The sequence below is a fragment of the Macaca fascicularis genome, chromosome 8 (genome assembly GCF_037993035.2).
Source record: "Macaca fascicularis isolate 582-1 chromosome 8, T2T-MFA8v1.1".
In the NCBI taxonomy this organism is placed as follows: Eukaryota; Metazoa; Chordata; class Mammalia; order Primates; family Cercopithecidae; genus Macaca; species Macaca fascicularis.
The window spans coordinates 116,839,691-116,856,004 of NC_088382.1; the positions used below are offsets into that span (position 1 = coordinate 116,839,691).

The window sequence follows — 16,314 nt, forward strand, 5'->3', positions numbered from 1 at the left end:
CCAAAATAACAGCCTGGGAATCCTGGTTATTTATTTCTTGAGTTTAGCCAGTGTAGACATGGCTTGTATGAAAGATGATATGTTAGAAGATAAAAACAAAATGTTCCTCCAGTAAAAAGCATTAGGGACAGACATATGGAAGCTGTGAAAAACAAAACAAAACAAAAAACTCCAGAGAATCTCATTTGATGTGACCAAAAAGGCAGCCACAAAATAGAATTATGGCATTTAGTCTCGTCCATGTATTTTCTCTTAATAAAGAAAAAAAAATATGAGTCCTTCAGAAGAATGACTATAAAGAATGTCAACATTTTTATTTTTTCAATTAGTATATTGTAGGAAAACTGATGTCTATTGAAATTAGTCATGATTCTCTAGTCATCTTTGATAAACATAGTTACTCCTTTACAACCACTTTTAGAAATTTCAGTAATTATAAAGACTAAATCATCACATTTCTTAATGAATATAGGACAACAGTGAGTTCTATTATGGAAGAACAGGCTTGAAAATATCCCTACATATCATCCAAGAGATTCTAGAATTTTCTTTTCTTTAAAATGGGCAGCACAATCTCATGAATCCAGTTTCTTATTAATTTTGTCTACTTAAGAGACTCACTCTCTTCACATTTTTGCATGTTCACCATACTCAGGGGGCCAAGCATCTCTTTCATGATCCAAGGCAGTGGGAGTTGTTTGTATGACAAATTGAAGTTTGGCCTCAACCCTTTAAAACAGTAGACAGACTCTCAGATATCTGAACTTTAAGGTCGTAGGTACTGACAAGCTGAGCAGATTTTTATTTTGGCTCTGAGCTCTCTCCCTGCCACCATATGGAACTAGTTTATCTTTCTCACAATTACTAAGAAATTCAGAATGACCTTCATGGTTCTCTTTCAGAGGCTGGTAGCAATGACTCAATCTGACAGAGTTTCCTGACATGGCTATGACTTCTAGTTGCTGCTTTTGGGCTGTCTCTGCCATATTCAACCTCTCCCATCCTACCCCCTTTCCACTGAAAGAACTGGGAACCGTTAGCCAAGAGGGATGTCAGAGCATGTATGTTAGCACTGACTTTTCCACATCCTGGAGATATATTCTGTAACTCTATTGTCCACACATGAACAAAATTCTGTACTTATTTGCAATAGCCTATCAATGAATATGTGAGAAAATTCTAGAAAAATATATGAAGCAAAGTTAACACACCTATGAAAAAGTGAGTGAATATATTAAAGACATTCAGTTGTATAATCTGTATTCCAGAAAAGAAATGTTTGAAAGAAGTTTCCAAAGGAAAGAGGATGTGAGTAGGAAGATTAAAAGAATTGATAATGTGAAGTGTGACTAATCAAGAATTAAGGCTGTGATAAAGACTTATAGATATCTAAAAACATTTAAAAAATATACAGATCAAGCAGATACAGGTAATTTGGTACAAAATAAGTTGTAATGAAAGAAATAACCATCTATAAAGCCATTAACTAAAACTTTTCCTTTTTCCTCCTTCTCCTCCACACACTTTCTCCTTCTCCTCCACACACACAAAATGGAGAAATAAATAAGCCATTGGCTTCTGCAAATTAAGGCTGTGTCATGAACACTTGTGTCTGGAGAGACAGCATGTCATCACAGAGTTTGTGGTGTACCTGTCTGGGTTTGCGATCTAGCTCTTATTCTTTCTGATTCTCAGTTGCCTCATCTGTAAAATACTTCTACTAATAGTAATGTCCTGCCAATATTTTGTGAAGATTAAACGAGGTGATACCTGGAAAGCCCTTAAAAAGATTGCTGCATGCAAAGTAAAGTAAGTACTTGACTATTTGCAAAAAAAATCAAAGTAATCAAACTTGCCTAAGCAATAACCATAAAATACACGGTAGTTCAATAAGCGTTAGTTATGGGAATGACTAAGTCTAAATTACACAAGTATAAACATATATGACCTTGATAGACATATGTAAGTGTTCTGAGAGTGATAAAAACAATGGGATAGAGATATAGTTCATGAAGACAGGCATGGAGACAACAAGCCAGAGAAATTAAAGATGAAAAGGATCAATTTTCTCAAACCCGTGAGGCCCCATATCCTTTGGAAGTTTTTCTTATTTTATATAGATGAAGAAGAGTACTAAATATGAAGGACAAGAAACCAAAAAGTTGCTTTGCTGATTGACTACGTGGTTAAGGTCTATGTTAATTTGACTCTAGATTGTCTGAATAAATATCCTTCAATTCAAATGTTTATCTTTTAATAAATTAAAATTTCAGACTTTTGAGAACCCTTCAATTTTCTTGCCATCATATAATATTTTATTGACTGAATCCAGTATATATTTATTTGGTTTTCCTTTCTTTACTCATAATTGATACTGGCAAAAAAAAAAAAAAAATCCTGGAAAAATCATTCATCCCAACCTAATCTTTAATTCTCATGTCAACTTGCTGAAAGCTTTCTTTTTCTCATTAAATCTTCCATAATTGGTGTCATTTGTTTTGACAGGGAATTGGATCATTGGGAATCACCAGAATTTGTGCATAATAATTTAACCATTATGTTAAGAAGGAAGATATTATCTTATTTGTTTCAGAAGCTACAGATGACCTGCGGCAGGCATGCTATTTATGTTTGAATATGTGTAATGGAAGATGTACACAAAAGTGTGAAAAAATATGAAAAATGTTTAAGATAGTAATGGTCCTGGGAATCTGTGCTGTGATTAAGGAAAATAAATTTCCAAAGCTACAGAAAAACCTCACCCTAAATGATGAAAAATCTTTAGAAAATAGAATTTCACTTAATCTCTGATTCTAATATGATTGTTTTAGGTATTAGCTTGTATAACACCTGTATAAATTGTACTCTGGATTTCCATCTAAGTTTTTGATAATATACATTTTTAACATCTCCTCTTTACTTACAAACATTAATATCTTGTAGAATTTAGATAAAATGAGCTTATCAACCTCCCAGGTCTTCTCAAGCTCTTGACATTAGGAACAGTGTTGTCAGTAACTTTTGTTTCAAAACTCTGGTAAAATACAGTTCTTAGTGTTTTGCAGTCATAGATATGAAGCTTGCATATGCTCAAAACTCATGATAAAATTTTCCTCCAAAGAAAATAGCAAACCCACATACTGCTATTGTTGTATGCCTTTGGATAGTGCTGACAGAGTGCTCTCTATACATCATATAGTTATATAATATATATAATTATATATAATATATAAAATTATATATAATGTATAATATATAAAAGATCTATTATATATCTATATGATGTATAATATATATGGATGTGTATATATGAGATCTGTGACAATGAAACATTTCCCAAAGTTCAGAAATATATGCTCAGTGATTATCTGTTTTTAGTTCAAAATAAAATAGTTATTCTAGTATTCCTTCCTTTAAGAATACATAAAAAAAAACACAAAAAACTGAGTGCCAAAATGAATTACGTGACAGCAAGACCCCTGTTAAAAACACAAACAGTCCCTTAAACATATTTGGATTCCCTTGGCGTCATGTGTGACTGATAGAGTTAGCTTCAAGTGAGTGACTCTCTGGTCTGACCCTCTTGTGGTGCCTAAAAGACCAGGCCAATGGCCATCTCAGAGAGTTTATGGGTTTTGCTTTGTTACCAAAAATTAAGTCAGGACCTTGTAAAACTTGTGATTGAAACTGGTGATTTTTCAGTCTAAACAAATTCTCAGGAGGTAGATTTGTTCTCATTTTTTATTTGGGTTTAAAGAGCAATAAGAAACTTTCTTTCCAGCATCCCCTTGAGGCAGATAGAGAGAGGAGAGGGTAAGCAAAATGTTGAAAACCATTGAGATGCATTGTCTGAGGTTTCTTGCAAAGAGGAAATACTTTCCCTTGTTGTACTTGGACATTGTATTGCTATAAGGTCTGCAAATAAGCCTCCAGCATGCATTAGCAGATTCTTCTGTTGACCAAAGTCATCAGTGTGCTTATTTGTCTCCACAATCAGTATAAGCTAGAGTTGAAACTCTTCCTCATGGATTCTAGCCCTCTGTTATCTGTAGCACAGTAAAGCCCTGCATACAAGATGTCCTCTAAATAATTGCTGTCCTCTAAATAATGCAGGCTGTCTCTCACCTCAGAGTGTGTGTCCACATTGCTCCTCTGGCTGGGATCTCAAGTCCTTCCTCCTGCCATTAACCACCACACTTGCCTCATGAGCGCTTACTCATTTCACAAATCTCTAAGGATTTCCTCTATGAAGCTTTCCCAGTCCCATTTAATCTCCTTCAATGAACCTTATCCATTCCCAACTCCAGTAGAATTGACCACTAGTTTTTTTTTAAGTAACCAATGATAGCCTAATTCCAAGGGTTCTTTCCCAGGGACTGTGAGTGTAAAGTTGAGTTGCACATAAATTTATACAAAATTTTGTGTTTCTTCATTATTCTAGGGAAAAAGTCCTTGGCTCCATCATTTTGTTTTTTTAAATCCATGGTTCCTTGATCAGAAAACAAAACAAAACAAACAGACATGCTAAATCACTTCAGCTAAAACTTTTGAGTCTAGTATTCCATGTTTGTTTCCCTCTCCTAAACTATTAGCCCCACAAGAGAAGGCATGGTGTGTCTGTTTGGTGTAATCAAAGCGTTATTTCTGCATCAGCATCACCTTAGTGTACTTGATAGGACTGAGAGCTCTAGGTCCTAACACAGGATAAGAGTCTCTTTAGGTGTGACTCAGAAATCTGTACTTTAAACAGGCACCCTGGTTGCCCATATGCACACTCAAGAAATAAAACAACTGGCATAGTGCCACGAAAATAATAGTAACATGATAAGTATATGGTGGTTGGCTGGCTAGATAAAGCAATGAAGACAGACTCTGATTCCAAAAGAACTATAATAACTTTTAAGAGGGTAATTTTAGTAAAGTTATGTAGGTAAAAGCAAAACTGTAGCCAGTTAAAAGAGAAATGAACAATGTGTGCTGTGGGACAATTTTATTAATTTTTAAAATTTACTTACCATCAGCAATATAGAAATTCTTGCATATCATTTGCAGGTAAAGATAAAAGAGATAAAGATAAAAGAGTCTAGAGTTTAATAATTCTAGAAAACAAGTCTTATTTAAGCAAAAATCCAGGGAACTTAAGGACATGACACTTTATTAGAAATCTTAGTGGAAACTGTCATTTCATACCATAAACCTTTGGAAGCAGGATTTTTTACTTGTTGCTCTTTGAATTTCTGGTATCTAGATCAAGAATTGCCATATATTAGTCAGCTATGTGCATTCACACAAAAAAGTCACCTGCGTTGAATGCACAAAAAACCTTGTCAATAGGTCTTTTATATATCTATTAAGAAATGCTTTTTTTCGAGACATGTGCCAAGCATTGTGAAGAGGTTCCTGTCCTCCTAGAGATTACACTCTAATAATAGGGAACAGCAGTTACAATCCAGTGTGATATGGACTCTGATAAAGACATGCCAAGAGCACAGTGGGAAGACATGGAAGGGGCTCCTTACCCAGTCAAGGAAGAAGAGCTCTACAGACTGAGCTAAGACTTAAAGGATAAAGAAAATCCAATTAGGCAAAGTGAATAAACTCTTGAAAAACAGGGGTTGAGTTCTGTGGGGTTTTGTTTCATCCACAGTAGCTTGCATATTGTTGTTGCTCATATTTACCAAACAGAGTAATCAAAATATTGAGTGAGAAAAATACTGATGTGAGAAAAGGCCATATCAGAGGAATTGCCCCCAGAGGCCATGGCTGCTTACCTGTCCCAAGTCTGCCACATGCAGCTCAGCTCTCCTTTCTCTTAGCATCATGATTGGTAATTATTACCCCCTTACGCTCTAAGCTTAAGCAACACTTAACCACTTATGGTTTCCTAGCAAGACATGCTGAGTCTTACTTCTGAGCTAATCCCTCTTCTACCCCCATCTCTGAACTATTCCCCAACTCATACCAATTTGCCATGTTTATGTCACTCTAGGCCACCATTTGGAAGCTTTTTCAACCTTCCAAAACTGGTTAGCCCTCTTTAGTAACACCATATTTGTGATTGTAAGTGAACTGACTGTGCTCATGGCATTGTAATTGCGTGTTTGGCTATCTGCAACTGTCCAACCCACTCCATCTCCATTACATATGGGTGTGCACCTGCACGAACACACGTATACATGTCTGTACTGAAATCTCGGTGGACATTTTATCCTAGGATAGCACATGAGGGATGCATAACAAATATTTCATGGAGCCTTTATCTTTTTGATAGTGAACAGCAGTAAGGGAATCTAGAGCAGTGGATCACAGGAGACATCACCTTAGATAATTTCTTGGAGGCAGTGCTTGCTAGCTGGTTCTAGCAACTTTTGCCAACCTGTAAGTTTCTAGGGCAGCAGTGATCTGAGTCTTAACATTACCCATTCCGTGACAGGAATCCTCTGGGAATTCTTAGACCTAACAGCTTGGAGGCATTTGTTTTCATCAGTTTGAAAAATATCCAAGACTCTAGAGACTGACATTCATCTGCATTTTTAAGTGAAGAGATTTTCCCAGCACTTAAAAGATTTAAAGAAGGAACAAAGTGACTGTAAGACTGTGCCCATTCCATGCATCTGAAGACCTAGGAAGCCTTTTTCCTTTTCAATGTTTCATCTCAGTCAAGGGGATTAAAATATATATTTTGATGATTAAAACAATTCCTTCTCTGTTTTATGAAGTAACCACAACAAAAATCACAGTCTAAATAAAAGTATTGCACCTTCCAAGTTGGAGTAACTATTTGAAAATACAAATAAGACTGTTTAAAACCTTGAGTTTGAAAACCTATGTTAGGAATTCAGGGGAGTAGAAACTGTCAGGAGATTTCTTATATATTTTTTCGTACCTTGATCAGTCCAGAACTGCTGTAAAAAAATAACTTTCTTCTTAGTATTTCAACATATTTGCTACTGGTTCCATCCAGGACTATGTAGCCCAGAGGATCAGAGAAATAAGAAACATTTTACTGAAAGAAAAAAGTGAAACAAGTTTTGCAATATCTACAAAAATGCAGGGCTTAAATTTACATGGGAGGCTCGAGAGAATTCTTTTCAATCCACATGAATTTATTTTGTCCTTGAAATATATACACGGCATGGGAGTACTTTAATGATCAAAAAAAAAAAATGCATTGGAGAACTGGAAAGAACTTCGGCCTTACCTCCTTCTTTTACTTCTGAGGATCTGAGACTTGGAAAAGTGAAGCAAATTGTCCAAGGTCGTTCAGAAAAGTAACTGCAAATCCAAGTCTAGAGTTCATGTCTCTGGATTCCCGATACAGTGTTTTACAAATTACATCAAACTACATCCCAATGAAGGTCTTGGCCAAAAACAAACCTTGTGCCAAAAGATATTTAATGACCAAATTATTTTCAAGTTGTTTTCTTCACAATTTTGGTTTAAAATTCAGTTCGTCTCTTCATGTGGAATCTTTTCCAGAACAAGGCTTATGATAGACATTAATTAGTCAGTTCTAACCTAATGATGTCATTTATCCTCAATAAATAATATAAAGTCGATAAAACATAAATATCCACAAAATGTGCATTATAAATTATGTAGTAAGATTATAATGATAAGATGTGCATGAATAATTGTTAAACATTATCATTCGGACTTAACTAATACAAATTTTCTATTGCTTAAAAGAGAGGCTTATGATACCATCTGTGATAGAGGATTTACTAATTAAGTTAATAGCATAAAAGACAACAAAATAATGAACTGTCAGGAACAAACTGTTCCCAAGATCTGAAAAAAATTATATGCAAAATGACTTTCTAATGGAATATGCTCACTAAAATTGTGTCCTTTTAACATTAAGTCAGAAAAATTTTTATATAGTTTTCTTTCTACATTTAAAAATAGTACATTATACTTTAAGTTGTAGGGTACATGTGCATAACGTGCAGGTTTGTTACATATGTATACTTGTGCCATGTTGGTGTGCTGCACCCATCAACTCGTCATTTACATCAGGTATAACTCCCAATGCAATCCCTCCCCCCTCCCCACTCCCCATGATAGGCCCCGGTGTGTGATGTTCCCCTTCCTGAGTCCAAGTGATCTCATTGTTCAGTTCCCCCCTATGAGTGAGAACATGCGGTGCATAATAATAATAAATAAATTTAAAAAAATAAATAAAAATAGTACAGCAAAATTTATTTCCAATTGGTAAATCCTACTTTTTTATTTATAATAATATAACACAATGGTTTTTAAACTGTGCTGTACTAATGTTTGAGATAACAGCAAGAGGAAACATTATACTACCTTCCCACAACCATTTCAAATAGATCAGCTTTACGTGTTTTATACATTGTGATCCTTTGTAAGAATTTTCTTTGAGAGAGTAGGTATTGCATTAAAAAAAAACTTTAACAAGTGATTAAGCTTAGTCCAATCAATAATGGAACAATTAATCTTTTGTGCCTTTGGATGTGATAGAATGGGAAATAGACAATATCATTTATTTAGTATTCTTCTCAAGAAAGCTTTAATCTGAGCCTAATCAGGCAGAAATAGTCAGATAAACCCAGAAGGAGATATTCTGGGAAAAGCTGACCAAAAGTCTTGAAAAATGTAATTGATAGATGAGTGGTAGATTGTTCCAGGTAAAAGGCGACTCATGAGACATAACTGCAAATGCAAAGAGTGAAGTTGGATGGGATCCTGAATTCAAGTAAATAAGCAACTACCAACCAGCCAAGGACATTTTTGGGGATAATAGTGGTGATTTCAATATAGAATATATAATTTAAAATTGTTTATTGACTCAATAATATATTTCTTGGGCATGATAAAAATTGAATTTAAAAAGTCTGTTTGCTTTTGTCTTTTCTTCTCTTTTTAAGACAGGATCATGCTCTGTCACCAAGGCTTGATTGCAGCAGTGCAATCACAGCTCACTGCAACCTCAACCTGTTGGGCTCAAGCAAACCTTCTGCCTCAGCCTCCCAAATAGCCGGGACAATGGGTGTGCACCACCATGCCCAGTCAATTTTTGTTTTTTAAATTTTTAGTAGCGACAAAGGTCTTGCTATGTTGCCCAAGCCGATGTCAAACTCCTGACCTCAACCAATCCTCCCACTTCAGCCTCCCTAAGTGGTGGAATTACAGGTGTGAACCACTGCACCCAGCCTATGGCTTTCATATTTGTATAATATTTAAATTTACCAAATACAAGGTATATTTGTATACTCTTTTTGTTTCGAGGATATTATTCCCACTGAAAGATAAGAAAACTGAGGCATAAAAGTAATATCAACTTGGTTAATCTGGGTACTCCATTTCCCTGGTGAGATTCTAAGCTGAGGTTGGCTAAAAGGGAATTTTGTGTGAGATTTGGAAGGCAAAAGTGAAGCAGTGGTCTGACTCTCAGGACGTCATCAGATATGGTGAAGTCCAGGGGCAGAGATGCCTGGCAGTTTCTGTATTGTCTATTTCTTCACTTAGCATCCAGCTTGGCTTCTTGATGCTGGCAACAGCTCCAGACCCACCACAAGATGCTTGACTGCACAACCACATGCCACGGACTACAGCAAGGCAACAGATTTCTGTAGATCTTCCTTCTTGTGGTTCCATTTTGGTGGCTACACGAGTTTGGTTTCTTAGATTTTCACAAGCTGTGGCTTGTCTGCCATGCCAGGTTTCAAGCATATGTTTTAACCTCATTTCTGTAAATCTCCTCATGGCTCTGCTCCCCTGACTGAACACTGACAAATACAACCATGCCATTTTCCCAGGTGGAGGAGCCAGATTACTTCTCAGCCTCCACATCCTGATTCCTATTCCAGAGCTCCTTCCAGTGGACATAGCATCTCCTCAACCATATGATAAATCTGTTATTATTAAAATATTTTTAAAGTAGTTATTGTTGCAGTGGGTTTTTTTTTTAACTTTATGTATTGGAACAAGCAAAGCTTTCATGAGAAGTAAAACATCACTCTATCTCTAAACTGATAATAAATTCTCAAGTGTTTATTAGAGAGATAAAATTTAATTTTTTATCAAAGAATTGAAAGGTAATAAAAGTAGTGATGCACATATAAAGGTAGTTCTATTGTAGAAAATGTTTGAGCTGCAAGATGCTTTACAAATACTTTAACTTATAAGAATAGAAAATTGAGAACTAGAAAGATAGGTAATGTGTCCAAAGGCATTCAAATTATTAAAGAGAGTAGAAGAGTTAGAATAAACATATACTATATCATAGAATATGTGTTTTGAGTTTATTTAATTCTAGAAATTAACTGATGAACTTCTCTTTATTTGAGTATGGCCATATGGTGGGTAGTTACAAGACCAAATTTCAAATTGGACTCATACTCATCGTATCAGTGTCTGTGACCTTGTGCAAAGTACTATGCCTCAGTTTTCTCTTGTGAAAACAAGACATCTGGTGCATAGTATGTGTGCCTCAAATATAGGTTAGCTTAGTTAGTAATTTGGCTAAATTAGTTACATATCTTGAATTTTTCCAAAAATGGTTTCTACACTTTAAAATCGTAGAACACACACACACGTGTACACACACACACACTCAAAGGGAGGGAGAGAGGGGTTGTGGGGAGAGAGAGAGAGCACAAGTTAGAGAGTTAATAGCCACTCGTTAATGACTTATAACAGGATTTGAATCCTGGATAGTTATCCAAAGTGCTATGGGTCAATGGGAACACAGAACATCCAAATTGGCCTAAGAATGAGGGTGGTGCATTTCTCTGGGAAATCAGCGTAGGGAGGTGGAGAAGGGAGAGGTCCCAGGATCTGTGGCAGAGTGAAGCATGCAGAACTCAGCAGAGGGAAATGCAGGGCTCACATGCTGTCATGGTGAAGATCTCAGTTAATCTCAAGTGGAATTTTGGATCGTGAAGGGCTCTTCAGAATTGCCCCAAATTGGGACAAGAGGGTCTTTATACTCTTATATTGACCAGTCATTAGATACAATCTATCTTGCAAGAAGTAATCTTGGGTGATGTCACTTTATTATTTTTTCCTTTTTTTGAGATGGCGTTTCACTCTTGTCACCCTGACTGGAGTGCAATGGCACAATCTCGGCTCACTGCAACCTCCGCTTCCCGGGTTCAAGTGATTCTCTTGCCTCAGCCTCCCAAGTAGCTGGGATTATAGGTGTGTGCTACTACGCCTGCCTAATTTTTCTTTAACTACAAACAGTGCCTGGAAAGCGGACTTCAGCTACAACCTGTCAGTCAACATTTCCTGGAGGTGGAAGGAAAAAGTGCTTTAGTATTGAAGGGGGCAATGAGTTGACACATTACATCTACCACAGCAGATATCAGGGAAGACCTCCTGGAATAAGAGAGAATCTTAAAGATTTAAGATGTATGCATGTGACAAACTTAAGTTTATGTGTTGAGTAACAATATAGCATAAAAAAAGGCATGGAGGATTTAGGGAAATTGCAAATAGTTACCAGAACATAACCGTTAATGAGAAGGGTATCCAGGTGGGTAAAGTTAGGGAGAGTGTATGGCAGAAAATGGTGCATAATTAGGTCGTGGTCAGGTCATGAAGAGTCTTAGTGGTGGACTTTCACATGCAGATATTTGAACACTGTTGAAATATATGAAGGAGGGAAAGACCAAGTTGTCTGTTAGAAAAATCATCTCAACAATAGCATGGAAGATATATTTGAGAGTATGAAGACTAGAGAGGCAGGAAGGTTGTGTAATTGTCTGGGTGTCAGATGATGAAGATCTGGATAATACTACCTCTCTAGAGGAAGTATTAAATAATTTCACATTGGTACATGTTAGTTCATATACTATGTTTATAATGACAGTCTTAAATTATTATTTTTTCTTATTTATATTCTCTTGGGTTCTATAGATTTTATTTTCTATCTGGGAAAATTATTTGGAGTTTCCTTAGAGGATAAAAGAAAAATATGTGTAATATGTGCACATTTATAAGCTCATCTATCCATTCACAACACTTTCTTTAATTAATATGTGTCAAGAGCATGATAAAGGTTTTTCTTAAAAACAACAACACAGTTAGCTTTATACATTAGGACCACACCTGTTACAAGAATTTTCAAACAAAATTTCCAAGATAGAATATGTTTTAGAAAATAAAACCTCAAAAAATTCTGAATTAAAAAAGAAAAAACATAGAAAACAAAAACATATAAAACAAAAACCTAGTATGAATTTCATAGTTTTATATTTCAGTTGGAATTTAGTTGAATTTGACCAAGTCAATTGACCAAAACCTTAGTTTTCTTATTTTTAAAATGTGTCTAGGCCGAGAGCAGTGGCTCACCCCTGTAATCCCAGCACTTTGGGAGGCTGAGACGGGCACATCATGAGGTTAGGAGATCGAGACCATCCTGTCTAACACAGTGAAACCCCATCTCTACTAAAAATACAAAAAATTAGCCAGGCGTGGTGGCATGCACCTGTAGTCCCAGCTACTAGGGAGGCTGAGGCAGGAGAATTTCTTGAACTGGTGAGGCGGAGGTTGCAGTGAGCCGAGATTGAGCCACAGAACTCCAGCCTGGGCGATAGACTGAGACTCCATCTCAAAAAAAAAAGGTGTCTAATAATACCTACCTTCAAAAGAAGTTTATATGCTTGTACTGTTAAAAATCATTTCATAGATTATGGAATACTATGCAAATCTTAGTATTAATACTTGAAACAATTGATCACAAAGAGATATGCCAATTCAGAGGGAAGAGACATGAATGGAGAAAAAGCACATGAGGCAGTGATGGGCAATGGGAGTTCTAACTGGGACGCCATGGGAGGCATTACTGGGCCTAGAGAAGCAGTACTGGGCATACTTGATGATACAGGCAGGAAGAAAAGTTGCAAGGGCTTAGCTTCTGTTTTCAGGCTTCTGCTCCATTTTTCTTTGAAAAAGTGAATAACATCATCTTACAGTGTGTTTATTTTGATGAATATTTCACCAGAGTAAGCATTATGTTTAAATGAGTTATCATTTCCCATTTCATGCCAACGCGAATCGTATACTGAATTGCATGAGAAGATGATGACTGCAGATCTACTTTCTGTTAGGTCCCTGCAGGAAAGAGGCCAGAACCACTAACTTCAAGTCAGCAGCATGACAGAACAGAAACTACACTGAATGAAGTAGGAGTCAGACTTCCCTTCTTTAAGTCTTTTTCCCTTTTTGGGCAAAATTATATATATGAGGTTCATATGTATGTGTGTGTGTGTGTGTGTGTACACATGCATATGCCTGTGTGTGAGGCTTGAAGTGTTCACATATATTATATATTATATTATATATAATATATTATGTTATATGTAATACAATATTATATATAACACAATATTTTATATACATACACACACACACACACACATATATATATGTGAACCTCAGCTTTCCTTCCCACAAAACCAGAGGTTTGAAATTAAATTGTTACATTTCTTCTGGCTTTATAATTTTGATTCTCAAGAAAGAAAAATGGGGATATCAGAGTGTATGCATTACCCTAGCAGGGAAGACTTATTTTTTTGATCATAAATCCTTATTGTGTGGTGAGAATACAAAATCACACAGATGTCAAAGAAATGAGAAATGCTCAAAAGGGCAGTGGGGCACTCTAAGAGGAAGTGAGTGCTCCTTCCTCATGCAGACGGCAGAATGGCATCCACAGGATACACTCTGAAGTGCACTGCAGATGTCAACAATCCTCCTAAACCTTCCCCAACACTCTGTGCCCAAACACCCTCTAAGCCTGACACACATGCATATGCATGTGTACGCACACACATACACATACACAGCCACCTATGAAGAATTGAGAGACATTTTGGAAAGGAACCAAAGCAAATTCTTCAGGAGCCTAGAAAAAGACTAGACTAATTATTTGCTAGTCCTATTGTCAGGCTGTCTGACATTAGCCAAGTTTCATATAGTTTCAAGTTTCAGGTCAAAACATTTACATAAGAGTATCCCTGATGTTTAACAGTGGTTTTTCTTGTTATAAAACTCTCAAAATATTGACCTCCTTGGAAACATTTCTTCTTACACTCCATTGCATTTTATAAATGTCTCTTCTTTGGTTTCTTGAGCTGCCATTAAGTACACCCTCGCTTCCCCACCAACCCCACCATGAGACTATAAACTCTTTTAGATCTATTTCTCATTCTCTGTTGTGGTGACATCATTACTATTTGTAGAGAAAATGATTATTATGTCTCTAAGGATCCAATCCCATACATAATCCATTAAAATGAAATGAGTTGTGCCCATGAAAAGATGCAGAATTCAAACTTCTAAAAAATAAAAAAAAGTTTGTCTTGAAAAGACAAATAAGCAGCAGAAAGAGTTGAACTATGAGATAACCACACAGGTTGAAACAACACACACACACAAGGGTAGGGTTGCTGTTGTTGCAATTATTTGAAGCAATGTGCCCACCCTTTAATTCATACAATCAAATTGTCAAGACAGAGGTAGAGCAGTCCCAATATTGAGAGTTAAAAATCATTGCAACTCTAATTTACTAAGAACGAAACTGAGGCACACATAATTAAAGACAATTTATATAGGCATCAAGAATTGCACTAATGAGTAGCGGTATAAAAGTAACTAAAATATCTTCACTGTTCCCAAGGAATGCCAGCCAGTTTTTAGTGACCTAGTTAGTAACAAAGCTTGACTTTGACATCTGTAAGACCAGTGCCCAGTAGAATTCCAGGAACATAGAAGTAACACAATAAGTGTTCGTGCAATGAATCTACCACATCACATTATTTCTTTAGCCATATTTTTGTGTGTTTATTTTTCCCTAGTAGACAAGCTCCTCATTGAAAAAGGATAATTGGAAACATGTATCATTAGGTGTATAGTTTATCTATTTTTACATCTGCAATGACATATTATGTATATTGATACCATTATTCCATTTTTTTTAATTTTTAGATTATTTACCAAGTAAAACCTCTAACTCATGCCTCATCTTCTCTTTTACGTAAATCATTCAAATATATAAAATTTTACTTTTGTCATCTTCAGGATCATTTGAAAAATACTAAATCAAGAAAAGTCATCAAAAAAAGTAGAACTAGAAAATCTTTTTTAGAATGAAGAGATTATTTAAGCCAATGAGTTTGAGTATAAAACTCATCATTTTTATAAATATGAATTCACTGCAACTTCATAATAATAACCACATAACAACAGTATGCTTGACTTCATTCACCATTCTCTAAAATTTAAGCCAATGTCAAAGAGAGTCAACCTATGAAAACTGAAATTTAAATCTTTGAAAAAGTCTTTACAGGCTTTTTTTTATCTCTTTGTAACAGGTCTAGACAAAAAACCCACTTTTCATTTTGAAGGATGATTTTCATTTCTTTTTTTCACATTTTCCCACTACAATTATTAAGTGGCTAGGTCAAAGGTAGTTGAGCACTACACTGTAACATGACTTACCTATAGTTTTGCTTTTCATTTCCTATGTGGAATCTGTCATACTGTGAGTAGGCTCGGTTCCCTTCCCAGTCCATTAACTCAATTCTTAGCATGTACTGCCTCTGACTGGTAATGGCAAAAATAAACTCATTCCCCAGCCAATATTCACCGGAGGGATTTCCAAAACCCTGGGAAACAATATAGAGATGCAGTTGTTACTTTAGAGAGGAATTCTTTTAATGTTCAGCATTTAACTATTTTCTAAATAATAATTAAAAATTATTAAAAAGTAAAGGTTTTTTGTGTTTTACATTTTACACTTTTTTCTCCAATGATTGACATTTCAAGAATTCCCTTGTTTCTTTTCATCAAAGCTTCTGTCCAATTCTTACTTAATACAATAAAACCTCTGTTATTCAAATCTGTGTGGATGAGATATTTTGTATAAAATAAATCTAGTTAATAGGTTTCACGGGAAAACAATTCTCAATTCAAGTTTTGCTTTTGAAAATGTTTCTAAACTACTAGTTAACAAAATATTTTGAATAAAGATTTTTCAATGAACACTATAAGGGTGATATTAGACAAGTTATTTAACAATATTATTTTTACTATTATTATTCACAAATGCAATTACGTTTCAACAATAACTTCATATTTAGGTTGGTGCAAAAGTAATTGCAGTTTTTTGCCATTACTTTCAATGGTTAAAACCACAGTTACTTTTGCACCAAACTAATAGATTACTAGAATCATGACTTTTGGAGCTTTAACTTTCTTATTATTAAATATTAATAAGCAACCCTGTAAACCCATGACTGTAATCATTTACAAAGCTGCACTGGCATTGGAATTTTGAGG

The 16,314-nt window shown here is 35.5% G+C and overlaps 1 protein-coding gene and 1 long non-coding RNA gene across 10 annotated transcripts in view; one reads left to right on the top strand and one right to left on the bottom strand.

Moving 5' to 3' along the window:
• ANGPT1 (angiopoietin 1) overlaps nt 1-16,314 on the bottom strand; it is a 274,342-nt gene that overhangs the window by 39,631 nt on the left and 218,397 nt on the right. For 6 of the 9 annotated variants that reach the window (XM_073999303.1, XM_045398590.3, XM_005563923.5 and 3 more), the window contains exon 7: nt 15,475-15,641. The exons of the other annotated variants lie outside the window; for them this stretch is intronic. In XM_073999303.1, coding sequence (XP_073855404.1) covers nt 15,475-15,641 — 167 coding nt within the window. The remainder of the gene's footprint in view (nt 1-15,474; nt 15,642-16,314) is intronic. 9 annotated transcript variants of the gene reach the window in all.
• LOC135964799 (uncharacterized) overlaps nt 1-16,314 on the top strand; it is a 40,245-nt gene that overhangs the window by 15,841 nt on the left and 8,090 nt on the right. The gene's annotated exons all lie outside the window — the stretch shown is intronic.